Raw genomic sequence first — 27,392 nt, 5'->3', positions numbered from 1 at the left:
AATATATTCCAGACATCCAGCAAGTTAGGTATTCCAGGTAATCAAACAACGTGAGCTCACAAAGACAGGAACAGAGACCCACTACACCAACAGCTACACCTAATTATTCAGCCATCGTGGTAGAGAAGTGAAATAAACGCCAGGGTTACATTAAAGCCAGTAAAGGAAGGAAGGACCATGAATGGCTCATACATGAGGCACAGTTTATGGTGCACGGTTATCGGTATTGGGGATAGTGAGGGCTGGTTTTGATAACATCAACGGTAACTCATTTTCTCTTTCCGATAACGCTCCCTGACTCGGACAGCATGTTGTGCTTTCATTGCAGATTTGATGTTATCAAAACCAGCCCTCACTTTTTGCGCTCGGAGCAAGACCAAGGCCGCTTCGATAGTTACCATGGCTGTGGGGAGTGCGACTCAGATTGACGGTTACCAGGGTAACGTAGTGGGCGGAGAAAGGGGCGGGGCGAGATTGGGCCGCAGGGACCAGGGTTCATTGCAGGCGGGGTTGGGGGCGGGGCCAGGACGGGGAGACATTTCTTGAGGGGCGTGGCCAAGACTGTGTCGGTTCCTGAGGGGTGCGGCCGGGGCTGTGAGGAGCCCCTGGGGGCGTGACCAGGTTGACTGACGGGTCTCCCTCCCCCCCCGCGGCAGGGCGGTAAACCGACCGTCGGCTGCAGTGCGGCCGTGAGGATCTGCAGGATGAGGGACCCAGTGGGGTTTCTGCGGCGGCAGCAGGAGGCAGACAGCGGGGATGCGGCCGAGCGCTGGCAGAGGATGGAGACCTTCTACAACCGGAGGTGAGGCCTCGCCCTCCCCGCCCCCACCCCCACCCTCCCTCGGCCTCCTCTGGAGGTGTGGGGAGGGGAGTTCTGGGTCTCCCCTTCTCTCCTGGCCATAGGCGTGACTGGGCAGCCTCTTCTCCCCGGGGGAAGGGGACCAGGCGGGCGGGGTCACTCAGTTTTGTGACCCCCCCCCTCACCCCGGCGTATAACTTATGCGGGATGAGGTGACTTGCCCCCTTTTCATCTTGAGTTGAGTGGCTGGAGAATCAGGGGGTGGGTGCGGTTCGACCTCGCATCCTATCCTCTTTGCCGGCCAAATTGCGCAGCCTGCCTGCCTTGGTCAGGGGTTGGGCTGGCTAACGAATGCAGAGTCAATGTGGTCTTCTTCGCCACGCCTGGATTCGAAATCAGGCTTCTTAACACCGACGTGTCGTGAAAGTCGTTTTGCGGCAGCTGTCCTTAAATTGCAACCAGTATGTACGAAAATTCAATAGTGTACTGAGGTGGTGCACATGGGTTCATTGTCCGTTCAGAAATCTTATGGTGGAGGGGAGGAAGCTGATCCTGAAACGTTCAGTGTGTGTGTCCTCAGGCTCCTGTTCCTCCTCTCTGATGGTAGCAACGAGAAGAGGGCATGCCCTGGGTGATAGGGGTCCTTAATGATGGACGCCGCCTTTTGATGTTTTCTATGCTAGGGAGGCCAGTTCCATGAAGGAGCTGGCTGAGTTTGCAACCCTCTGCAGCTTTTCCCAATCCAATGCAGCATGACTGCAGTAGGAGAGATGCAACCATGCCCTTTCACTGACAGATGCTGACCATATTTCCATCAGCCTTTATGTGTCTAATTTCATTTCACAAGGATAGATTGCAAAGTGTCTTATAAGTCACCCACCTCTATTTCAAATGTAAATTGCAGGTTGAGTCGGTGGTAAGGACGGCAAATTCATTTTGAGAAGATCGAAACCTAAAAGCAAGGATGAAATGCTGAGGCTTTATAAGACACTGGTCAGACCAGTATTGTGAGCAGTTTTCAGAAAGGATGTGCTGGTATTGGAGAGGGTCCAGAGGAAGTTCACAAAAATGATTCTGGGAATGAAAAGGCTAGTGTGTGAGGAGTGTTTGATGGCTCTGGGCCTGTACTGGCTAGGGTTCAGAAGAATGAGGTGAAGAACGCATTGAAACCCAAGGAATCATGCAAAGGCCCTAGATGTGGAGAGATTGTTTCCATTAGTGGGGTCTAGCACTAGAGGGCTCAGCCTCAGAATTGAAGGATGCACCTTTAGAATGGAGATGACAAATTTCTTCAGCCAGATGTGGTGAATCTGTGGAATTCATTGCCACAGGGGCTGTGGAGGCCAGGTCATTGGGGGTACTTAAAATTAAGGTTGATGGGTTCTTGATTAGTAAGGGCGTCAAAGGTTACGGGGAGAAGGTGGGAGAATGGAAGTGAGAGGAACAATAAATCAGCCATGATAGAATAGGAAAGTGGACTTGATGGGCCAAAAGGCTTAATTCTGTTCCCATGTTTTACAGTCCTATGATCTAATGTTAACTCCTCTCTTTTGTTCTAGGCTCTGGCATCAACTCACAGTGGAGCTGCTGGAATTCACACTGATTCCCTGTTTCCCATCTGGGGACAATCTCTTACAGGTAGGGGATGTAATTAAACGACCCTTAACTTGTAGGATATGTATGGGCTAGGAAGCCACATTATAGCTTCCTATTTCTCCTCTCAGCTTGAAACACTGTCTTGTTTTAGACACTGGCTCCACACACACGCCACCCTCTGAGTGAAAAGGTTCCACCTTTCACCTTTAACCCATGACCTCTAGTTCTAGTCTCACCCACCCTCAGTGGAAAAGGTCTGCTTGCATTTGCCCTGTCTATGCCCCTCATAACTTGGAAACCTCTATCAAATCTCCACTCAATTTTCTACATTCCAAGAATAAAGTCTTAACTTATTGGATCCTTCCCTGGAAGCTCAGGTCTTCCAAGTCCTGGCAACATTTTTCAAGTTTTCTATTTGTTTTTAATGCTGTCGATCTCTTTTGTGTTGGTAGGTCGATTAGAACAATAAACAAATTTTGGTCTTGCAGGTAGCGGCCAGAAAAATGCATGAATAATCGCAAGCTCTCAAACAATGTTTCCCACTTTTCATAAGACTATACACGCAAGGGCAGAATCAGGCCAATTAGCCCATCGAGTCTGTGCCACCATTCCATCATGACTGGTTTATTATCCTTTCTCAACCCTGTAACTTTTGACACTCTGACTGATCAAGAACCAATCAACCTCCACTTTAAATGTACCTGATGATTTGGCCTCTACAGACATTCCTCGTCCCTTTATTCCAAGACAGTGCCCTCTGTTCTTAGACTCTCTCACTATAGAAAACATCCACTTTATCTAGCCTTTCAATATTTGACAAGTTTCAGGAGATCCCCCTCATTCTTCTAAACTCCAAGTACAGGCCCTAAGGCTTGAAACGCTCCTCATATGCCATTCTCAGAGTCTTTCTTGTGAGCCTCCTCTGGGCCCTCTGCAATGCCAGCACATTTTTTAGATATGTGTCCCAAAACCACTCACGATATTCCAAGTGCTGTCTAACCAATGCCTTTTAAGCCATTGACATTACATCCTTCCTTTTATATTCTAGTCCTCTCGAAATGAATGCTAACATTGCATTTGCCTTCGTTACCACCGATTCAGCCTACAAGTTTAACATTTATGGAACTCTGCACGAGGACTCCCTAGTCCCTTTGCACCTCTGATTTTTGAATTTTTCTTGCCATTTAGAAAATAGTCTACACCTTAATTCCTTCTACCAAACTGCATGACCATACACTTCCCTACACTGTATTCTGTCATGGGGTGTAAATGTTGTTGGTTCATATTCAAAAGTGGATTTAAGGCAGTTGCGCTTCATTGGGTGGAGATGGACATCTCCTGTGTGTTTTTTTTAATGGAATTGGCTTTGCAGTTGTAAGCACTTAAAGAAGATAGATTTCTGCAAACAATTTTTTCCGTCGTCACCTGTGATTTGCATTTATGACCAAATGAAGTTTTGGATGGTTTCTAGATGTATTCCTGGCCCTTCCTATACTCGCTTGAATTTGGAAGAATATCAAGGAACTCACTGAAACCTATTGAATCTCTAAAGGCCAAGATTGAGTAGATGTAGAGATGATGTTTGTCATAATGGAGGAGTCTAGGACAAGAGGGCACAGCCTCAGAATAGAGGCACGTCCATTTAGAACAGATATGAGGGTGTTAAAGGTTATGGGGGAGAAGGGAAGAGAATGCAGTTGAGAGGGATAATCAGTCAGCCATGATGGAATGGTGGAGCAGGTTCGATGGACAGAATGGCCTTCTTCTGCTCCTGTGTGTTATGGTCTTTAATATGCTTTAGAACAAATGCTGGAGTACACACACTGAGTAATAAAACCCCCTACTGACATTATGCCAGCAGTTTCATGGAGAGGAGGCATGGGGCGGAGATGCTGAAGGCAGCAGCTGAGCAGAATGGTTAGAGTTAGTAGATTTCGACCTCGTGGCATTGTGACCTCTGCTTTAGTGAGCAGCAACATAAAATTAAAGCTAAACATTTGTTTGCTTTACTTGCTTGTTTCTCTCCAGGCAGAATTCTTTTGCTGTTGTATTGAAATTACCTTAATCAAAGTAATTTGACTGAGCAAATCTTCCTTCTTGCTCTCCTTCCCCACAGTGCTACAGTCTTCACCATTGATTGACCTTGTCCACCCTCATCCAGATCTCACCTCTGCCGTCCAGCTGGGTGGGACTGTTCCTGTCTAAGAAAATGGGGCTATAGAGTTACCTGTAAGGGATTCAAGTTCCTTTATTTTTTGCATGTATATCTAAACATTGAAATGCGTCGTTTGCGTTAACCAACACAACCTGAGGGCGTGCTGGGGTCACTGTACATTCTGGCGTCAACGTAACGTGCCCACAATCCTCGGCAGAACAACACTGGAACGAAACAACAACAGCAAAACGAGCCCCTTTTGACCCTCTCGTCCACTGGCTCACAAATGTAGCAGGCCTTCAACCCCAGGACAGGACGCCCCTGGGCCACCGGCCTCCAGTGGACTCGCAGACATCTGGCCCCTGAATTTTCCAGCGGAATTTGTAAATGTTGGTACAGTTACAGTGTTTACTGTAAAAGGTGTTTAGGTAAGTATATGGCTGGAGGGATATTGACCAAAATGCAGGCAAATGGGGACATCTTGATCAGTATGGATGTGATAGGCCATCGTGTGTATTTTGGTGATGTACAACTCCACTGTTCAGATTGAGATTTATTTATCACATGTACTGTACATGGAAACACACAGTGAAATGCATCATTTGTGCTAACAACCAACACAAGGCTGTGCTGGGAGCAGCCTGCAAGTTAGCCACGTGCACCGATGTCAATGTATCAAGCCTGCGATGTTCTGCAGAGCAACATGAGTGACAGCAACAGAACAAGAGCGAAGCGATACATATAAAAACCCTGTCCCCACCCACCGATCCACAGAGAGACTTCTGACTCCAATCTCAATATGTTGACGATCTCCTCACCCCACCCACCACCACCGGTTTTACTATATTGTTCATGATAGGTTTTAAAACACATCAGGTTACCCGCTTCTACCACACCAACCTCCACAGTTCAAGTTTATGGTTGTCATAGGCATACGTACGCGGGGTATAAATGCCATAAAAATTAGCTTTTTCAGTAGCGCAGTAAATTATAATTACTGGTATATTAACATAAATTATACTTAAGAACTAGGAACAGGAGCAGCTATTGAGCCTACTACACCATTCAATAGATCGTGGCAGATCTGACCATGAACTTGGCTCCAACTACCAGTCTTCATTCCCCTACTATTCAAAAAGCTATCTGTGTCTTAAATGTACAGTGGATTCCAGTCATATTGGGCAAATCAGGGTCAGTACATTTTGGCCCAGTCGAGCAGCTGTTCTAATTAGCTGACAGTTCATGGGAATAGTTTAGAAAGGTATAAAAAGAGAAAAACTGCAATTGAACTAAGTAACAAATTATGTGTTTAAATGAAACACAGAACAAATTAGAATGCTACCAATACTACTACAATATTATAAAAGTGTGTATCAGTTGCTAATAGTTATCAACAGAGGAATTCAGTTTGTGTTCTTTTGATCAACTGTAAATGAACAAAATCAGCTAAGACATGTAAGATAATGGACTGCCTGCTATCAGCAACTGCATCCTTCAAATCTTCATTGTAACATTTAAGGTGATTGTCAATACCTTCAGACTCTATTAATTTTTTGAAGTAATTAAATCGTTTCAGTTGAACTGGATTGTTTCTGGTATCTGCCAGATTCAACCCTGAATGCTTGGAAGCCGCAGTGAGCAAAGCAGTTCTGTGTTGTCTGCTGCTTATTTCTCGCCAACTATCAGTGACAAATGTCACTGCTTTTTGACCACAAACACACACAACTGATGTCATTTAAAATCTGTTTGCTCTAAGATTAGTTCATTGTCTAATGGCAACACGTGCACGTTTGACACTGGTTAGAAACTCCGACAAGCTTACTGCCCCTATTAAGTGGCATGGTGTCAAATAACTGAGGGGAATCCCAGCTATTTTCTTGATAAGTATTTGTTCTTTTAATTTTTCCCAAATATGCAGATTAACTGGCACAATTAACCAGAAACCACTGGATTTAATGAAGTAGTCTCAATTGCTTGCCTGGGCAGAGAACTCCACAGTTCCACTACTCTGGGAAGAGCGTTTCTCCTCATCTCTGCTCTAAAAATCTACACCCCCTTGTTTTAGGCCATGTTCCGTAGTTCTAGTCTCATTTACCAGTGGAAACAAACTTTCCTTCCTCTGTTAGGTGTGCAAAACAAATAAAACTTATGCAAGATTGAGAGAGAGAGAGGGGGGGAAATACAGTTCAAGTTGTACTAAGGGTTTTCAGATCAGTTCAAGAACCTGATGGCAGAGGAGAAAGTGTTGAACCCTGAGTGTGGATCTTCTGGCTCCTGTACTACTTGTCTGAAAGCAGTATTGAGAACTTGCCTCTTGGCTGTTGTGCCCCATAGCTTATGCAGTGGTTGATATTAGTGCTAGAAATTTCTTCCAGGTACTTAAAAGTAAAATTAGTTTTATCCCTGACATTTAACGTGAAATCTGTTGTTTTGTGGCAACAGAACAGTGCAATACATAATCCAACTATAAATTGCAATATCTGTGTATTATCTCTCTCACTCACCCTCTCAAGAAGATATGAGCTGATATTTGAGGAAAAAAACAAAGGGGCCAGTGCTTTGCTTTTGTCTGATAGCTGACATCAGCAGGATTGAACCTGTTTTCTTCTCATCGCGACCTTTCCCGCACAGCAGTTGGAACCTAGGTCAGATTGTTGACAGCCTTTCAATGTCTGACCTTGAGACAAGCTTCCAAACACACAGTTGCTCCATTGGCACGTAATTCCACTTGTTTATTGCTTGACCCCACATCTACCTTTAACCTGCACAAGATCAATCATTCCAACCCTTCCTGCCTACCTAGCCCTCCATTTTTCTATCATCCATGTGTCTATCTAGGAGTTACTTAAATGTCCCTAATGTATCTGCCTTTACTCCCACCCCTGACAGAACATTTCACGCACCCACCACTCTGTATATTTTAAAAAAAACAAATTTACCTCTGACATCCCTTTATACTTCCCTCCAATCACCTTAATTATACCCCCTCGCATTAGCCATATCATGTCCAAGTTCAAATTTAACTGTATTTCAGCCATATACGAATACCACAGACACAGTGAAATGAAACAGCATTACTCTGGCCAACAGTCACACACAGCCAGAGTTGACCATAGATTTTGCATCTTAGCTGTCTAGATACGCAAGCCTGGGCAGTACAATGAGAACAAGCAAGCTCCCCCTCGCCATGCAGCTGATGAACCCAGAGGAATGGCAGAGACCGATATGGTTTGGTACCAGCAGTGTTGAACTTGTTGCCTTGGGGACTCCAGCTCTGTATTTTTCCCTGGTGGGGGGTGGTGAGGTTTACCCCTGAAGCCTTCCTCATTAGTGGGTATAGCTTACAAGGCAGTGGAGGCTTGAGGTCAGTTTTCCTTCTCGCCAAGCTTCCAACCACGGCTAACAAGTTGCATCTGCCTGAAGTGACTGGTTTTAAGATGCCAGTAACCCACCTTTGCCTCTTCTTCTGTCAGTAGAAATGATTCATTCGGGCTTAATAGCTAAGCCACACGTGAAGGCCAGGAGCTGGACTTGGTTGTCAGAGGCTATTTGAGGTGCATGCCATTGGGAGCTTACCCTGTTATCACCCCGGCTATAACAACCTTAAGGAACCATAGCGCACATAAGATATTGGTAAAATTCTGTCACTCAAAATTATAGTCCAAGTCACACAGTCTAAGAATGTTGCAGCAGTCTGCAGTCAAAGACAATCCATCTTGTCTTCTGCTGAGTGAACACTGGAGGCCAGCACAGTCTCTAGCATGTACACAGCGCCATACCACTTCCTGTGGAATGAACAGACTCCGCCACTGTCCTGGGCAACTGGCAACAGGCCTTGTTCTCTCTGGACCCAGGGATCGCAGTTCCTCTGCATTCTGCCAATAAGTTAGAGAATCAGACTTGCAGCATTCCACTGGCTTCATTCAACAGTCTTGCATCACAAGAAAAGCGACTAAGATTATCATGACTTCTTCCCCTCTATCATCCAATTCCTAAATGGATATTGTACCCTTGGACACTACCTCAAATATACAATATTTGTGTTTTTTTGCATGTTTTTTAATCTATTCAATATATATATATACTGTAATTGATTTACTTATTTTTATTTTATTTATTATTTTTCTCTTCTAGATTATGTATTGCATTGAACTGCTGCTGCTCAGTTAACAAATTTCATGTCACATGCCAGTGATAATAAACCTGATTTTGATACTGAAACCAAGCAAGCCAGCATTTTCTACTGGAAGGCCCTCTTATTCCTCTTCAGTCCATAGAGAAAAGTCCTAGATCAATCAGCTTATCGTCATAAGACATGCTCTCTAATCCAGGTGGCATCCTAGTAAATCTCTTCACCTTCTCTGAAGCTTACACATCCTTCATATAATGAATGAGGGACAAGATCTGTCATGATATTCGAAGTATAGTCTTAACTAGTGTTTTATTGAGCTGAGACATTATCTCATTTCTCTTGAACTCAATTACCCCCAACTGATAAAAACCAACACACCATATGCATTCTTGCGTAGCTGGTTTGAGGGATCTAAGGACGTAGATCCCAAGATTCTGCTGTTCCTCCACACTGCTAAGAATCTTACCATGAATGCTGTACTCTGTCAAATTCAACCATCCAAACCATCCAGATTGAACATCGTCTGCCATGTCTCAGCCCAGCTCTGCATCCTGTCACTGCCAATTAATGCTGAAACCTGTGTTTATTCCTGAGCTTTGTGGATTCTGATGTTTTTAATTCAGGGTTCTTTTGGAAGTCAAGAAAGAGACACAAGAAAGACCTGTGGCTTCACAATCTCAGTCCTAACAGAGCAAAGAATTGGAGATGAGCAGTAACAAATAGCAATGGAAAGTAATAGAAGATATGGCAGGCCGATGTGCTCAGCTTTTTATGCCATAGATGAGAAACATTCCATCTCAATATGTAGATAAGAGTTAACCAGTCAAATATATCCATATCCAAATAATACAACACCAGAGAAACTTTCCAGAATGATAGGAAGAACTGTAGCCACTAGGGGACACACTGAACAATTAGGCATACGTACTGTGACCACTATGAAACTTAACTAAGCAGTTACATGTATATAGGTAGTTACATAAAATACAAGCAGGCAATTGAGATGGCACTGGTGAGCCTCTGGCTGATGGCCAACGAAACAAGAACAACTAAATGTTAATCTCACTTTTTCTGGCAAATGATCATTGCGAGTAATGGTCTGTAACTTTCCTTTGGACTTGGAGGCAATTCGATGTGGCAGAACCAAGGCAAGGTAGGCGACAGGTCCCATGCCGAGGGTGAGGAAGACCTGAAGTTTGATCGTTTTAAGTGCCATACTGAAGTCCAAATCCAGGCGGCTATGTTTGGGCAACAGAGTGACTAAAGTCGATGTTTGGATGGGGGTTTAAGCCCAGGGCTGAATCGGAAAGGTTGGTTACAGTCCGAAACGTGACAGTGGGGTCCAGACATCAGAGCAGATTGGCCCAGCTGGACCCAATGTTGTGGAGGTTCAAGCGCGGAGCCAAATCGGAAAGGTTGGGCACAGGCTGAATCAAGGTGGCAGGGTCCTGACCTCTGAGCTTATTGAGGCAATTGAACCCGACGTTTGGACATCAAATTAGGTGCCCAGCCAGACTGAATAGGGCAGGGTGTTGGAGCCCGAGATGAGGGATGGGCCAGTTCAGATCACTGCTCCATAGCTTTGCTCTAAAGTAAACTGCTGAGCTATGAAACTGTTTTTGCAGACTTCAGTTCAGAACCCTATTTACTTGTGGTTATTGTTTGTGATGTTTATTTTCTCTCTGCACATTGGGTGTTTGATGCTCTTTCTTTATGGGTTCTGGAGGGTTTCTTTGTTTTGTGACTGCCTATCAGGATACAAATCACAATGTACTCTATACATTGATGATAAACGTACTTTGGACTTTGATCTTTAATTGTTAAACTGCAAAGAACATAATTAAACGTTCTACTCCAACAGCCTTGACTGTCCAATCTGAAGTGGACAACCTCCCACCTTCCCCACTTAAATCTTGACTTGTCTATAAGTCTACTGACCAGAACTGCACTTTGGTCTTGTAATTGGACACCTGCTCTGACCCCTGGACTGGCAACTCTCATCCTTTCTTTAAGATCCCTAGATCCCCTCAGTATAACATCTCCTATATCCATCACCAATGGAACCTGCAAAGAAATGTGTGCTCCCTGGAGCCTTGGATGTTCATATTTTAGTCATAGAAACTATAAGACATACGAGCAGAATTGGGCCATTTGGCTTATTGAGTCCATCATGGCTGAATTATTATCCCTTTCAGTTCCATTTCCAGCCTTCTTCTCATAACCTTTGTCACCCTGATTAATCAAGAACTTATCAAGCTCCACTTTAAATATATTCAATGACTTGGCCTCCACGGCCATCTGTGACAATGAATTCCACAGATTCACCGCACTCTGATTAAAGAAATTCCTCCTCAACCCCTGTTTTAATTGGACCTCTGCATTCTGAGGTCCAAGAACACTGTTCCTAAGGTTCTAAGCAGTAAATCTCCTTCCCAAACATTTCTACCTTTCTCTCTCTACTTGTAAATCTTTGAGAAAGATCAGTCCATTGGCACTGATATCTTTTGTGGTTTGGTATAAATTTTGTCCCAACATTCTGCTCTTATGTCGTAATCTTGTAAGGGACAATAAATAAGCCATGATGGACTGTATGGAGCGGATTTGATGAGCTAAATTCTATTCCTATGACTTATGGTCTTATGAACATGTTTCTGTGAAGTGATTTGGGATATTTTGGTGCATAAATAGCAGTATAATAAATATAGGCACAAAAGATTCTGCAGATGCTGGAAATCCATAGTAACACACACATGTACAATGCTGGAGGAACCCAGCAGGTCAGGCAGTGTTTATATAGAGGGGAATAAACAATTGGTGTTTTGGACCGAGACCCTGTATCAGGACTGGGGAGGAAGGGGGAAGGTGCAAATATAAAGGGGAGGAGGACAAGCTGGACGGTGATAGGTGAAGCCAGGTGGGTGGGGAAGGTAAAGGGCTGGAGAAGAGGGAATCTGATAGGAGAGGAGAGTGGACCATGGGAGAAAAGGAAGGGTGGAGGGGGAAACCCAGGGGGAGGTGATAAGCAGATGAAAAGAATGCGTAAAGGGCTAGGGTGGGGAATAGAAAAAGAGGGAAAGGAGAGGGGAAAATTACTGGAAGGAAAAATTGATATTCATGTCATCAACTTGAAGACAAATTAGATGGAATATGAGGTGTTACTCCTCCACCCTGAAGGCAGGCACATCATAGCAAAGGAGGAGGCCATGGAATGGGGATAGGAATTAAAATGGTTGGTCACTGGAAAACTCCACTTCTGGTGATTGGAGCAGAGATGATTGTTTACAGAATTTTGCTTTTATGGATTTGTTTTGTTTATAGGACACTTTAAAGCTCAATATGGATGTTTGGATAAAATCAAAATACGGTTTGCATGTCAAGATGATTAAGTTTTCTTAATCTCCTGAATAATTATAAATAGCTAAACACAAGAGATTCGGTAGATGTTGGAAATCCAGAGCAACGCACATAAAATGCTGGAGGAGCACAGCAGGTCAGGCAGCCTTGAACTCGGGGGTTTCCAACCTTTTTTAGACCCCTACCATTAACCGAGGGGTTTGAGGAGCCCAGGTTGGGAACCCCTGATGGTTTCTACTTTAAAACATTGCACTTGTTTTGAGTTGTTAACCAAAGGCAATAAGCTTCTTTGGATATGTTTAAAGAACTGATAAGTTAATTAATTCCAGATACAAAGGCTCCACATATAACCATACCATTTTTGTATTACAGTTGTATGAAAACTTCATAAGTGATTTTGAGCACAGGTAAGCATTTGGCAAGATTGCTGAAGTTCCTCTAAAATATGATTGATCTAATTGGATTTAAAGTGTAATCTCTTTGTGCAAGGGCTCCAATGATAAGGTGTGTTTCAACTGTTGGGAAAGTAATGCAAGTATCCTGACTTGGCTTGGGATACAGTCGGGTGGATGCTTTTTGAGGTGTGATATTCATTCTCAAAGTCAAACGTCATAGTAAATGTATTTTCAAAATAAATATATACCTGGAGGCCAGTTTATTAGCTACCTCCTGCACCTAATAAAATGGCTACTGAGTGTATGTGTGTGGTTATCTGCTGTAGCCCACCCACATCGAGGTTCAGTGTGTATTCAGAGATGCCCCTCTACACTGCACTGTTGTAATGCTTAATTATTTGAGTTGCGGTCCCCTTCCTGTCAGCTTGAACCAGTCTGGCCATTCTCCTCTGACCTCCCTCATTAATACCGTGTTTTCGCCCACAGAACTACCGCTCACTGGATGGTTTTGTTTTGTTTTACACTATTCTCTGTAACCTCTCAAGATAGTTGGTGTGAAAATCCCAGGAGATAAGCCGTTTCTGAGATACTCAAACCACCCCATCAGGCACCAACAATCATTCTGCAGTCAAAGACACTTAGATCACATTTCTTTCCCTTTCTGTTTGGTCTGAACCTCTTGACCATGTCTGCGTGCTTATGTACATTGACTTGTTGCCAATATACATGTTACCATATGCTACCTCGAGATTCATTTACTTGTAGGCATTTACATAAAAAATAAAGAAATACAACAAAATTTATGAAAAGCTATACAATTGTCCCTTGATTAGACTAGAGTTAAATTGGGGACTGCTGTGTGGTGCAGCTTAAAGGGTCAGAAGGCCCTGTTCCATGCTATATCTCTGAATTAAATATATACTAAAGACAATCAATGTGCAAAAATAAATTAAAAAAAAAGTGAGAACTTTGTTTTGGCTCAGTAGGATAGAACGGCTTCTGGAAGTCAAAGGTGAAAAGGCACTAAGATTCTTTGAATTCACTTGAATAATAATATTGAGGCACCTTTAATGATTAACATTAAAGTTTTCCAAAAATCCACATAGAGAATGAAAGGAATCTTCTCTACAAAGAGTTACCTGTGTCTTTCCTTTTTCAATCCATTCTTAGGACATGAGGCACCACGGTAGCGTAACGGTTAGTGTGATGTTCAGAATGTTAGAGTTCAATCACAGAGTTCTTTGTAAGGACTTTTTGTACGTCTGCCACGTGAAATGCATTGGTTTTCTCTGAGTGCTCCAATTTCCTCCCACAGTCCAAGATGTATCAGTTAGTAGGTTAATAGGTCATTGTAAATTGTCTTGTGATTCGGTTAGGGTTAAATTGGGTTTGTTGGAGGTTGCCTGGCAGCACTGCTCGAAAGACCAGAAGAGTCTATTCCGCACTCTTATGGCTAAGTGAAAATAAATAACAAAACTGCTATTTATTGCCCATTCCTATTTGTATGAGAAAATTGAGGGAGCTTTCTTCTTAAACTGTGAAAGTTTGTTTGGTAGGTCCAGCTTACAACCGTGGATGGCAACGAGGTTCAAAGTAAATTTATTATCAAAGTACGTAGGTGTCACCATATTCTACTGTTGGAATATTATAATATTCTAATATTTTCTTTCCAAGTTTCTTTTGGATGTCAGGAAGATACTTAAAAACTTGGTGCTTTGTGATTGTTTTATTAAGCACTAATAGAACAAGGAGAATTGGAAATGGGGAATAGTGAAAATTTAGCAGGTACAAACAAAGAACAGAAAAAGAATAAAGGTGGTGGGGCAACATGTTTTGCCTTTCTTGTACTTCATAGATAAGAAACATTCCATTCAAATATGTGGATAAGAGTTAACTAATCAGATAGCCCCCATTCAAATAATGTGATACCAAGAAACTTCCAGAAAGACAGAGAATTGTAATCACTAGGGAACACACTGGACAATTGCATATACATATTGAGACCACTAGGAAATATATTAAACAGTTACATGTATATAGGTAGTTGCACTATACAAATACAAACAGGAAATTAATTATACACACGAGCAACACTACCCTGAGATTCTTTTTCTTGTGAGCATTTACAGTGGAACAAAGAAACGCAACAGAATCAATTAAAAACCACACATAAACAAAGACTGGCAATGTGCAAAAGGAATACAAACTGCCAAATACAAAATAAATTATAAAGAAGCAACTAAAGAATGCTAACTAATGCAAACATGAGTTGTAGAGTCCATGAAAGTGAGCGTAAGTTCTGGAATCAGTTCAGAGTGGAGATGAGTGAAGTTGTCCACACTGGTTCAGGAGCCTTGTGGTTGAGGGGTAATAATTGTTCCTGAACCAGGTGGGCCAGGAATTAAAACAGTTATTGCCCTTCAACCAGGCCAGCAGGCAGAATGCACCTCAGTGGAAAGGGGACACTTACCCTTGTATGAAGGGGGGGGGGGTTGCATAAACAGAGGACGGGGTTCCAGTGCTATTGAGAAGGGTTCAGTCTTGCTTGGTGGAAAGGAGTGAATTGGAAATGAATCTCAGGTTTGTATAAGCAGACATATATGTATGTTGGTTATAAATTTGCTTTGAACTTGGGAGGATAGAATCAGAGAAGAAACGGGGAAAAAGGAGGTGGCGGATAGAAGAAACGAGGAAAATAGAACAGGAAGGCAGATGCTGGGAATGCTTGAGGGACTCAGCAGGTCAGGCTGCATCTGTAGAGGGGAATAGTGAGTCGACATTTCAGGCTGAGAGCCTTAAGGGTGCACAATCACATAGGGGATTGCTTGACACTATTATAGCTCAGGGCATTGGAGTTTATTTCCAGCGTCTTCTCTAAGACAGTTTGTATGTCTTCCCATATGCGCGAGGGTTTCCTCCCACAGTCTAAAGACATACTGATCATTAGGCTAATTGGTCGTTGTAAGTTGTTCCGTGATTAAGCTAGGGTTAAATCAGTGCGTTGCTGGGTGATGCTGCTTGAGGGGCTGGAAGGGCCTGTTCAGCACTGTATCTCTAAGTACATAATTCTAAATCCTGATGAAGGGTCTTCGTCTGAAATGGCAGTTGTCTGTTTCTATCCGCGGATGCTGAGTTCCTCCAGCATTTCGCATGTGTTGCTCTGGAAAAGCAATAGTATAGGCAATTAGAGGCAATGGTAAATGATGTATCTCATTAAGAAGCAGAACCTACATTTGTCAACAAATACAAAGTTCAAACTAAATCAATGATCAAACTACATTTATGTAGCATTCACAGTAAATGTAGGAAATACAATAGAATCAATGAATGACCTCACCTGCAGGATGGACAAACAACAGATGTGCATAAGACAACAATCTATGCAAATACAAAAATAAAAAAAGGATAATGTTAACAAAAAATAAATAAGTAATAAATACCAACAACATGAGTTCAGTAATGGGGTGAGTGGTGCTGAGAGAAGTTATCCCCTCTGGTTCAAGAGCCTAATGGTTGAGGGGTAATAACTGTTACTGAACCTGGTGGTGTGAGGAGTCCTGAGGTTCCTGTACTACCTTCCTGATGCCAGAAATGAGAAGGATGGTGGGGGTCTCTAATAATGGATGCTGCTTTCCTGTGACAGTGCTCTGTAGATGTGTTCAATGTTGGGGAGGGATGAACAGCGATGAAGTAAGATAAAAGGCAGTTTATCTGAATGCCCACAGATTAAATGAGTCAATGATGTAATTGAAAATAAGTGGGTACATTCTGATTGCATTTATGAGGACTTGGATATTCAGGAGTATTTATTTAAAAAGGTAGTTGGAGGGGAACTGCTTCCTCTTTGCTATGTTCTATGATACCATACCTTCACAATCTGACTCTAAATACCTTAAGGGTAACTAGCATGGGCAATAAAGAAAATAATTACATTTAACAACCTAAAAAATTAGCTCCACCAAGGATGGTCCCAAGATTGGCAGCGAAAGGAGGAGAGTTGGGCATGGGCCTATCAACCCCATCAAATTAAAAATTAAGAGTTACAGAAATGCCAACAGAAGCTCCAAAGACATCTTCACTGGGAGATGAAGGGTCTTTAAAGATGGGTTGCACTTAGGGACCACTTCAAAAACTGACCCAGGACAGAGGACGCTGGTGAGCTGCTATCAGTGGCCTATGCCTCAGTAGGACTGACGGGCTAAAAAGAAGAGGAAGACAACTTTTTGAGCAGCAGCTAATCAGTGATCTGAAGTGTGAGATGATGTCGCTCACCTGGGTTTGCTGACTGAGTACATAAGGTTCGGTTCATGGCTGTTTGGTGTTTTGAGCGACGCCCATTTGGAAATCGGAAGCGTGAGATGATGACGCCAGTTTAGTATATAAGACATCACTTTGTGGCAGTTTGGTGTCAGCATTTGGGATTGATTGGCGAGAACAAATTAAAGGGCAAACGCAAGCGGCCTTTGTTGAAGTGGACAGTGTTAGAGTGGGGATCTTGAAGTTTTAGCTCTGAGGCTTCAGCGAGGAGAGGCTTGTGTGAGAGAAGGCATAAAAGCTCTACATAGATTTTCCCCCCAGTATATCTATTGTTTTCCTTCTTTATATTTGCATAGTTGCAACAGTGGAGCTGTCAGGCAATATCGTTGAATACTGTACTCCTGTTGCAGGTTGTGGAAAGGAAGGGAGACCTTCGGAGTCCTTGATCACTACACCAGAGAGAATTGCATCCAGCAGCAGCTTCTAACACACTGCATTACAGAGTTAGAGTTGAAACTGAATGAGCTCCGGATCATTCGGGAGGCTGAGGGGGTGATGGATAGGATGCATAGCGAGGTGGTTACACCTAAGGTTCAGGATACAGGAGACTGGGTGACAGGAAGGGGAAAGTGGTTATGCAGCCAGTCCCCTCAACAACAGGCATACCACTTTGGATGCAGTCGGGGGAGGGGGAGGGATGACCTAGCAGAAGAAAGTCACAGCAGTCAGGAATCTGGCACTGCCTAGCTCTGTGACTCAGAAGGGAAGGGGCAAAGAGATGAGCTGTGATGATAGAGGATTCATGAAGGAGAGGAATAGAGAAGAGGTTCTGAGGGTGAGAACAGGTTCCCAGATGGTATGTCGCCTCCTGAGTACATAACTGGGACATAACTAGTCGAGTCCTCAGCATTCTTATGTAGGAGGGTGAGTGCCCAGGGGTTGCAGTCTACCCACGACATAGGTAGAAAGAGTGACAGAGGTTCTGCAAAGTGAGTTCAGGGAGTGAATTAAAGGGCAGGACCGCCAGGGTTGTGCCTCAGGATTGCTACCCCAAGCACATGCAAGTGAGGCCAGAACTAAGAAAATCGTGTAGTTTAACACATGGCTAAGGAGTTGGTGTAGGAGGGAGGGCATCAGATTTTTGGACCATCAGGCTCTCTTCAAGGGAAGGTGGGATTTGTTCAGGTTTCCACCTGAACTGGAGGGGGACTAATATCCTAGCTAGTGCTACACGGGGAAGTGGGAACTAGAGTGTCAGAACAGATAGTAGAGAATTGTCATGACAGATGTTGTGACACAAGCTGACTGCAGACAAAGTCGGGAATCAAAAGATTGAGCATGGTGGGGCGAATATCCTGAGCTGTGTATGTTTCAATGCGAGAAGTATTGTAGTGAAGGCAGATGAGCTCAGGGCATGGATCAACACCTGGAATTATGATATTGTAGCCATTTGTGAGACTTGGTTGCAGGAGTGGCAGAACTGACAGCTCAATATTCCAGGGTTCTGTTGTTTTTGACATGACAGCATGGGAGGGATTAAAGGGGGAGTGGTGGTGGTGTTACTAGTCAGGGAAAATGTAACAGCAGTTCTCAGTCAGGACAGACTGGAGAACTCGTCTAATGAGGCATTATGCATGGAACTGGGGAATAAGAAAAGTATGACCATGTTAATGGGGCAATGGACCACCCAACAGTCTATGAGGTGTAGAGAAGCAAATTTGTGGAGAAATCGCAGACTGTTTTTACAACAGTCTGCGATTTCTCCACAAATTTGCTCCTCTACACCTCACAGACTGTTGGGTGGTCCAGTCAAGATGAGGTAGCAAATTGGATTAAACGTTGGCATTGAGGAAGAAGCCAGAGAGTGGTAGAAGGTGGTTGCCTCTCCGATTGGAGGCCTGTGACTAGTGGAGTGCCACAAGGATCAGTGCTGTTTGTCATCCGCATCAATGATCTGGATGAGCAAATTTGTGCATGACATCAAGACAAGGGGTGTAGTGGATAGCGGGGAAGACAATCAGATATTGCAGTTGGATCTGTAGCAGCTGGAAAAATGGACTGAAAAATGGCAGGTGGATTTTACTGCAAACAGGTGCGTGGCGATGCACTTCGGTAGGACAAATCAAGGTAGGTCTTAAACAGTCAACAGTAGGGCACTGAGGAGTGCAGTAGGCCAAAGAAATATAGGAATAAAGGTCCATAATTCATTGAAAGTGGCATCACAGGTAGACAGCATCATAAAGAAAGCTTTTAGCACATTGGCCTTCATAAATCAGAGTTGAGTACAAGAAATGGGATGTTATGTTGAAGTTGAATCAGACATTGATTAGGCCTAATTTGGAGTATTGTGTGCCGTTTTGGTCAGCTACCTATAGGAAAGATGTAAGCAAGGTTGGAAGAGTGCAGAGAAAATTTACAAGGATGTTGCTAAGACGGGAGGACCTGAGTTATAAGGAATGATTGAGTAGGTTAGGATTTTATTCCTTAGAAAGTAGGAGAATGAGAGATTTGATAGAAATATACAAAATTATGAGTAGTTATAGTTAGGGTAAATGCAAGCAGGCGTTTTTCACTGAGGTTGGGTCATGGGTTAAGGGTGAAAGATGAAAAGTTTAAGGGGAACATGGGGGGAAAATTCTTCACTCAGAGGGTTGTGAGAGTGTGGAATGAGCTGCCAGCACAAGTGGTAGATGCAGGTTTCTTTTCAATATTTAAGAAATTTGGATATGTACTAGAATGGGAGGGGTATGGAGGACTACAGTCTGGGTGCGGGTCGGTGGGAGTGGGCAGTTTAAATGGTTCAGCATGGACTAGGTGGGCTGAATGGCCTGTTTCTGCACTGTACTTGTCTATGACTGACTCTAACCAAAAAGAATTGCAGTTGTGCGTTACGTGCTCTGCACTAGAACTACCCTTTTGAGTCCTTGGTGATGGTGAGTGGATGCATTTTTGAAAGCTGCCCTTCACCCGAGGATATTTCGCAAAACAGCTGGGGATTGGATGTATTTATTTTTAAAACTGTTCTGTAATTTCAGTAGTGTATTCAACACAGAAGGTTCACTGATGCTGGAATTAATGCTTTTTCACACAGAATAAACCCTCTATCCCTGGTGGAAATTATTCTGCGTGTGGTTCAACAGATGAATGGTATGTTTCCACACTCCGTTTCAGTTCATCCATTTAGCCTGTTTGTTTATATTTTGCAAAAGCAATCCTACGTGTATTTGAGATTTTTAAATATATGGACTATCCCGGAATCTGAGTCAGTTTTATTATCACTGACATACCTCGTGAAATTTGTTGTTTTGCATTTTGTAGCTGCAGTACCATGTAGTAGATAAATATGCTACAAATACAGTAAAAAGATAGCAAAAATATCTGAGGTAGTATACATGGGTTCACGGATCATCAGAAATCTGATGCCAGAGGGGAAGAAGCAGTTGAGTTTCTCTCTTCAGGTTCCTGTCCCCCCTCAAAGTCAAAGTACGTTTATTATCAAAGTATGTGCACTATATACAACCACCTGTTCCTGAATGTGGTGGTGTGGACCTGAGAACTGCCATGAGTTTCTTTTGGTCAGCTTTTGTTGGCATAGGAGGATACTGGTGTTTGAGGAAGGGTGTGTTGGGGGGGGGGGGGGGGGCAGGTGGTGACATGGCCAGCATCTTGATTCTGGGTAAGTGCTCATTGCAACACATATTGAGTCATAGCATAGTAACATCAAATGGTGTATGTCAAGCTGATGTTCCTATGGGAAAATAAAAATTGAATTGCCTAATTTCTGCCCAGTTTCCTGATGTTTTGTTCTTTTCTCAGATGCACAAATGGCACTGTCTCTCCTGGAAAAAACTTGGGAGAAGGTAAACTACAAGAGACAGCCTTATATCCTCAGCATTTTAATGTCCAGTTCAACTGCACATAAAACATACCTGTACCTCTGGAGTATTTGGAACCAAATACAGCAACACATGTAAAATGCTGGAGGAACCCAGCAGATCAGGGAGCATCTGTGGAGGGAAATAAACAGTTGACATTATTTTGGGCCAAGACCCTCCTTCAAGACTGGAAAGGAAAGGGACAGAAGCTAGAATACAAGGCTGGTGGGAGGAGGACAAGCTATTAGGTGATAGGTGAGGGGGAATGTGGGTGGTTGGTGGAGAGATGAAATGAGAATCTGGGAGGTGATAGGTAGAAAAGGTAAAGGGGTGAAGAATAAGGAATCTGACAGGAGAGAACAGTAGACCATTGGAGAAAGGGAACTAGAGGGAGAAGAGAAGGCATAAGGGGGAGCCAGAATGGGTAATGGAAAAAGTGGGGAAGAGAGAATATACTTATAGTTTTGAGGGCAATTTTCAGGAATGAGGACCCATTTGATCTGACAAGGTGCCTGGAATCAGATTGGCTTTGAGATTGGTTGTTCAGGGTGTTAATGAGGTTTCTCTGGTTTGGCAATGTAGCAGTTCCACATTTTGGTCTGTCAGATTCTGATGTTTTTAATCTAAAGTTCTTTTGGAAGTCGGGCATGAGGTACATAACTGGTTACTTCATGATCGTTTTATTAAATGTAGTGGAACAAATAACTTTGGAAAGTGGGCAGTGATGGAAAGTGAAAAGGAGCCAAAAGATGATGATGCCATCATGTGGTCAGCTCTTTATAGATAAGAAAAATTCCACTCAGATTTACAGATAAGAGTCAGCCACTCAGATAGCCCCTATTCAAATAATGCAGCACCAGGGACGCTTCCAGAGCTTTCCAGAGTAATGCAAATGTAACCACTAGGGGACACACTGAACCAATGCATATACATACGGTGGCCACTTGGAAACATGCTGACATGTATATAAGTAGTCATATAAAATACAAGCAGGCAATTAATTGTTAAACTGCAAAGAAAATAACAATTTAACAGGTTTGGTTTCAGTTGTACCAGGAGAAGTTCCAGTTGGATGTGGGCTTTTTTTTTTGGTGAGCTCAGAGTATTGTGCAAGTTTTCACCAGAATAGGGAGCAAGGTGGTTGGGGTATGTAAAACTTGATGCATTTCCATTGGAACATGCAGCAAGTCCTGTTTGTACATAGAACAGTACAAGCCCTAGGGCCCACAATGTTGTATTGACCCTTTCAACTACTCTAAGATCAGTCTAAGCTTTCCCTCCATTTTTCTTTCATCCACGTGCCTATCTAAGAGTCTTTTAAGTATCTCTAGTGAATCAGCCTCTACCACCTCCCCTGGCAGTGTATACCATGCTCCCACTTACATCTGACACACTCCTTACACTTTCTTCCAATTACAGTTAAGACTCCTTGTATTAGCCATGTCCAAATTTGGCTAAAGAAGCCTCTGGCTGTCCACTCAATCCTCTATTAAGTCTCCTCTTATTCTCCTTCCTTTCAAAGAGAAAACCCCTGGCTCACTCAACCTATTTTCATAAGATGTGCTCTCTAATCCAGTCAGCGTTCTGGTAAATCTTTGTAACCTCTCTGGTATTTTGCATCCCTATGAGGTAACCAGACTTGAACACAATTCTCCAAGTGTAATCTAAACAGGGCTTTATAGAGCTGTAGCATTGTCTTATAGCTCTTGAACTCAGTCCCCCAACTAATGAAGGCCAACACACCATATGCCTTATTACCACGCTATCATCTTGCTCTGCAGCTTTGAGGGATCTATAGACGTGGACCCCAAGATCCCTCTGTTCCTCCACGTTGCTGAGAGTCCTTTTACTAACCCTGTGCTCTGCCCTCAAGTTCAACATTCCAAAGTGAATTGCTTCACACTTTCCCAGATTGAACTCTTTTTGAAAATGGTTTTTGAAAATGGTTCAGTAGAGATTAGGAGTGATTCTCGTTGTAAAGAATTCCGTAGGGATCAGGACTAATTTGTGTTTTGAGTGCTGCTTGGCGTGATTCAGCAGTAGTTTAAGTTTGGACCCAGTCTCTCAAGACTAGATGTTTTATTTGGGTATGGTTCTGTGGGAGCATGCGGTATTTCCCTAAGACCAAAATACGTAGAGTGGAATTAGGTTATATAGCTCATTGAGTCCGTTCTGCCAATTCGTCACAGCTGATTCATTATCCCTCTTAGCCCCATTCTACTGCTTTCTCTCCGTAGCCTTACGAATCAAGAACCTACCAACCTTAGTTTTAAATATACTCAACAACTTGGCCTCCACAGCCATTCATGGCAATGATTTCCACAGATTCACCACCCTATGGCTAAAGAAATTCCTTCTAATCTCTGTTCTAAATTGACATCCTTGTATTCTGAGGCTGTGCCCTCTGATCCTAGAATCTCACAATATGGGAAACATCCTCTCCATGCTCACTCTATCTAGACCTTGTAATACTTACCAAGTTTCATTGAGATCTTTGCCCCCCACCCCCCACCATTCTAAACTTCAGCAAGGACAGGTCCAGAGCCTTCAGAACTCCTCATATTATTAACCCTTTCATTCCTGGGAATATTCTCGTGAACCTCCTCTGGATCATCCCCAATGCCAGCATATCTTTTCTTAGATAAGGGGCCAAAACCACTCACAATGCTCTAACTACGATCTAATCAATGCCTTATAAAGCCTCCGCATTACATACTTTGCTGTTATGTTCTCGTTCTGTTAAAATGAATACTAACACTGCATTTGCCTCCCTTACCACCGACTCAACCTGCAAGTTACTCCTTAGGGAATCCTGAAGAATACATGTAGTTTTTTTTTTGTTTTAGGTAAAGATATAGTGGGGTTGGTTAAGATAGGGGTTAGGGACAATTTTTTTCAGGGATTTGCATGAGTTGGATTTGTGTGACGTTTTGGAGGAAGGAACAGGTCCAGTGTGGAAGGTTTCTCTGGTAGCTTGGGTATAATTCATGGAGCAGAATAGTATAGTTCAGGTATAGTGTAACAGGGATGAGTGACCTTTACATCTAGGAAGACACGGTAGTGTAGCAGTTAGCACAATTGCTCACTCCCAACCACCACTACTTGTGATTTCCTGCTAGCCACCTTATGTACAGACATGCCTGTGCCTGGCATCACTTTATGGTCATAAAATAAATCTTTGTATATAAGCAATTTTATGTATTTATACTTGTTGTGTTTTTTTATCTTGTGATTTTTTTGTGGGCTACATCGGGTCCAGAGTAACAATTTTTTTGTTCTCCATACACTTGTACACAGGAAATGACATTAAACAATCTTCCAGCTTTACAGCACCAACGATCACTGATCAGGGCTTGATTCCCGTCTCTGTTTGTACATTCACCCCGTGACTGTGGGTTTCTTCTGGGTGCTCCGGTTTCCTCCCACATCCCAAACAGATTCGGTTCAGAGTTAGTAAGTTGTGGGCATGCTACGTTGGCACCGGAAGCACGGTGACACTTGTGGGCTGCCTCCAGCACAATCATCGGCCGCTTATCTAGGAGAAGGAAAACTCTGATCTCAAACCTCTGCTGCATTGAGGCTGTACCCACTCATGGGGAAGGTTTTGGGAGTAAGTCCCATGGAGCTGGAGTCCCTAAAGCTGTCCTATGTTGACTTCTACACTGACTGGCAATTCCTGCAAAGCCACTGGCGCCAGACTATATCAGTCTCTGCCGTTCCTTTGAACTCATCAGCTGCGTGAAGAAAGGGAGCCTGCTTCACGGGCAATAGCTTGCTCTCCACATTGTACTGCCCGGCTTGCGTATCATGCAGACAGCTGGGAAAAACATCCATGGTCGATACTGACCAACGGAGGGCCTTGATGATGACGCGAGGTGTGGACAATGTTCAGGTATGGCTTCATGGTTTATGGCTGTGGGCATGTGTGTATTTGTGTGTGTGTGTGGTGATCCCACATGTTGGACTGATTTCATAAGGAGCATGAGGAATGGGTCAGGTCTGGATACTGATGTGGTTGGGGGGGGGAGGATTTCCTTTCTCATTTAGAGATACAGCATGGCAACAGGTCCTTGTGGCCCAACGAGCCTGTGTAGCCCAATTACACCCATGTGACCAGTTAACCTGCAAACCAGTACGTGTTGGAGGACATGTGGTCATTAGGAGAACGTGGAAAGCTCCTGCAGGCAGCGGCAGAGTTGAACTCTGCTCACTGGCACTCTAGTAGTGTTTCGCTGCCAAACGTGTTCAAGAGGGAGCTGCACTATTTGAAAATAACCTTTGCTATACCACAGAGAACAAGCGGCAGCTGTGAAAGGAGAGGTTGAATAAGCAAAAGACCCACCACTTACATTATGTTCAAAGTTCAAATTTATTACCAAAGTAAGTATACAATATACAACCTTAAGATTCATCGTCTTACAGGCGCGGAACACAAAGAATGAAATTGAATCCATGAAAAACTACACGCAACAAAGACCGCAACACATCTGGTGTGCTAAAGGGGTCCGATCGCAAAAATCATGGGTGATGCTATTACAGCTCAGAGCATTGGAGTTCAATTCCAGCATCATCTGTAAGGCTCGCTGTGGAATACCTGGGGTTTCTCTTGATGCTTCAGCTTCCTCCCCTGGTCCGTAGGTTGATTGGTCATTGTAAATTGTCCCATTGTTAGGCTAGGGTTAAATCGGGGTCAAAGAGCTGGAGGGGCAGTTCTAAGCTGTAACTCAATAAATAAATAATAAACAAGTAACATATAGAACATGAACTACAGTGTCCCCAAAAGTGAGGCCACAGCTACACTGAGGAGAGTGAACCTAGCGGTATGGGACCCAAGACTCTTGCACCTTTTGCCCAAAGCTACTAGTGAGAAGAGAGGAAGACCAGTCAAACACAGGCAGATGGTGCTGAACTCCTGTTTGTTTTCCACTCCCAGCCTTGATGATTTTAATCCTGCTGGATACTTAAATTTGCGTGGAGTAATGGAGCCAACCGTCCTTCTGCTTGCAGTGATGGCCCCTCCGTACGTACCAGCATTCTTGAGAGTCTCGTTCGCCAAATCTCCCAGAAGAACTTTGCCAGTTTGTTCAGATTGTTCAAAAGTACGCCCCTTCAAGGGAAACTACAGGCTGCAGACTGCAGTGATCTCCATTCAGATGTATATCTAGTAGAGTGTCTAGTAGTCTTTGTGAGCTGAGCACAAAAGGTCTTGGAGCTTGGGTTAGCCACCTGACGACCCACCAGTAGACAACCACATCATACTCAACTCAAGTGATCTCACTACTTCTGGTCATAAATACAAGAGTTTTTGCAGATGCTGGAAATCCAGAGTAGCACGTGGCCTCTTCTGCCATGATGAAGCCACTCTCAGGTTGGAAGAGCAACACCTCATATTCTGTCTGGATAACCAATCTAACAGCATAAACATCAATTTCTTTAACTTTTGGTAGTTTTCCCCCTCCCTACTGCTTCTATTCCCCATTCTGGCACCTCCACTTACCTCTTCTCCTTTGTCTTTGGCCTTTTCCAACCAGCTTCTCACTTCATGCCCCCTCTCCCCCATCCACCCACCTTCCCCTCACCTATCACCTCTGAGCTTCTCACTTCATCTCCCCACCTCCACTCACCTGGCTTCACCTATCACCTTTTAAGCTTGTACTCCTCCTCCCTCTTCCCCACCACCTTGTTCTGGATTTGTCCCACTCCCTTTTCAGACCTGATGAAGGGTCTCAGCCTGAAACTTCGACTGTTTATTCCTCTCCAATGATACTTCTGAGTCCCTCCAGCATTTGTTGCTCTGCTGGTAGCATTTTGCTAACCGTTATGCTAGTGTGCCACCTGGAGAGCAGTGGGCACCTGGAACACACTGCCAGCGTGATGGTGGAAGCGGAATGATCTGTTTAAGAGTAACTTTGACAGATATACGGACAAGAAGGGAAAAGTCCAGTATAAATACTGTCAGGCAGATAGGGTTAGTTTTATTCAGCATCATGGTTGGTTTAGATATTGTGGCTGAACGGTCCTGTTCCTCTGCCACATTGCTCTATATTCAAGATTGTTTAATGTCATTTCTGGTACACAACTGTAAGGCACACAAAATAACTCTTACTCTGGATCAACGCAGCACAAAAAAAGAACAGGAGTTTGAAAAAACTACAGCACTAATGATAAAGAATACAACAATTCAAAAATTGCATTTAATATGAATACACAGATAACTTATGTATGTAGATTGATTGCATGTCCACAAAGTGGTGCTAGGCACAGGAGGTCTGTACGTAAGGTGACTGAGAGGAAATGATAATGGGTGGGTTAGTGGGTGAAGGTGTTGATCAGCCTTGCTGCTTGGGAAAAATAACTGTTTTCGAGTCTGATGGTCCTGGCATGGATGTTATGTCTTCCCTGATGGGAGTGGGACAAGCAGCCCATGAGCAGGGTGGTTAGGATCTTTCATGATCCTACTGACTTTAGTTGGGTTCCTTTCTCTATGTATGTCCTTGATGGTGGCTATGCTGGTGTCGGTGATGCACTGCGCAGTTTTGACTATCTGTTGTAGAGCCTTCTGTCCAGCACAGTGCAGTTTCCACATCGTGCAGTGATGCAGCTTGTCGATGCTCTCTACTTCACATCTGTAGAAGGACAAGAGTATGGACGTGCAAAGTTCAGCTCTCTTCAGCCTCCTCAGAAAGTAGAGACATTGGTGAGCTTTCCTGACTCTAGGATGTGTCCTGGGACCGTGAGAGGTTGTGTGTGATGTGTACTCCAAGGAGTATGAAACTACAGCACAAAAAAAACACAAGCTAAAATACTATAATTAAAAAAAAATCTCAGT

At 43.5% G+C, this 27,392-nt stretch overlaps 1 protein-coding gene across 1 annotated transcript in view; it reads left to right on the top strand.

Moving 5' to 3' along the window:
- The first annotated feature begins 567 nt into the window (after positions 1–567).
- The window catches only part of LOC132395748 (26S proteasome non-ATPase regulatory subunit 13-like), a 70,972-nt gene continuing 44,147 nt past the window's right edge, over positions 568–27,392 (top strand). Inside the window, exons 1-5 of the mRNA XM_059972724.1 lie at positions 568–802; positions 2,359–2,437; positions 12,409–12,443; positions 19,780–19,835; positions 20,505–20,548. Coding sequence (XP_059828707.1) covers positions 705–802; positions 2,359–2,437; positions 12,409–12,443; positions 19,780–19,835; positions 20,505–20,548 — 312 coding nt within the window. The 5' untranslated portion in view covers positions 568–704. The remainder of the gene's footprint in view (positions 803–2,358; positions 2,438–12,408; positions 12,444–19,779; positions 19,836–20,504; positions 20,549–27,392) is intronic.

The sequence above is a fragment of the Hypanus sabinus genome, chromosome 6 (assembly GCF_030144855.1).
Source record: "Hypanus sabinus isolate sHypSab1 chromosome 6, sHypSab1.hap1, whole genome shotgun sequence".
NCBI lineage: Eukaryota > Metazoa > Chordata > Chondrichthyes > Myliobatiformes > Dasyatidae > Hypanus > Hypanus sabinus.
This window is presented reverse-complemented; position numbering and strand designations above follow the sequence as displayed.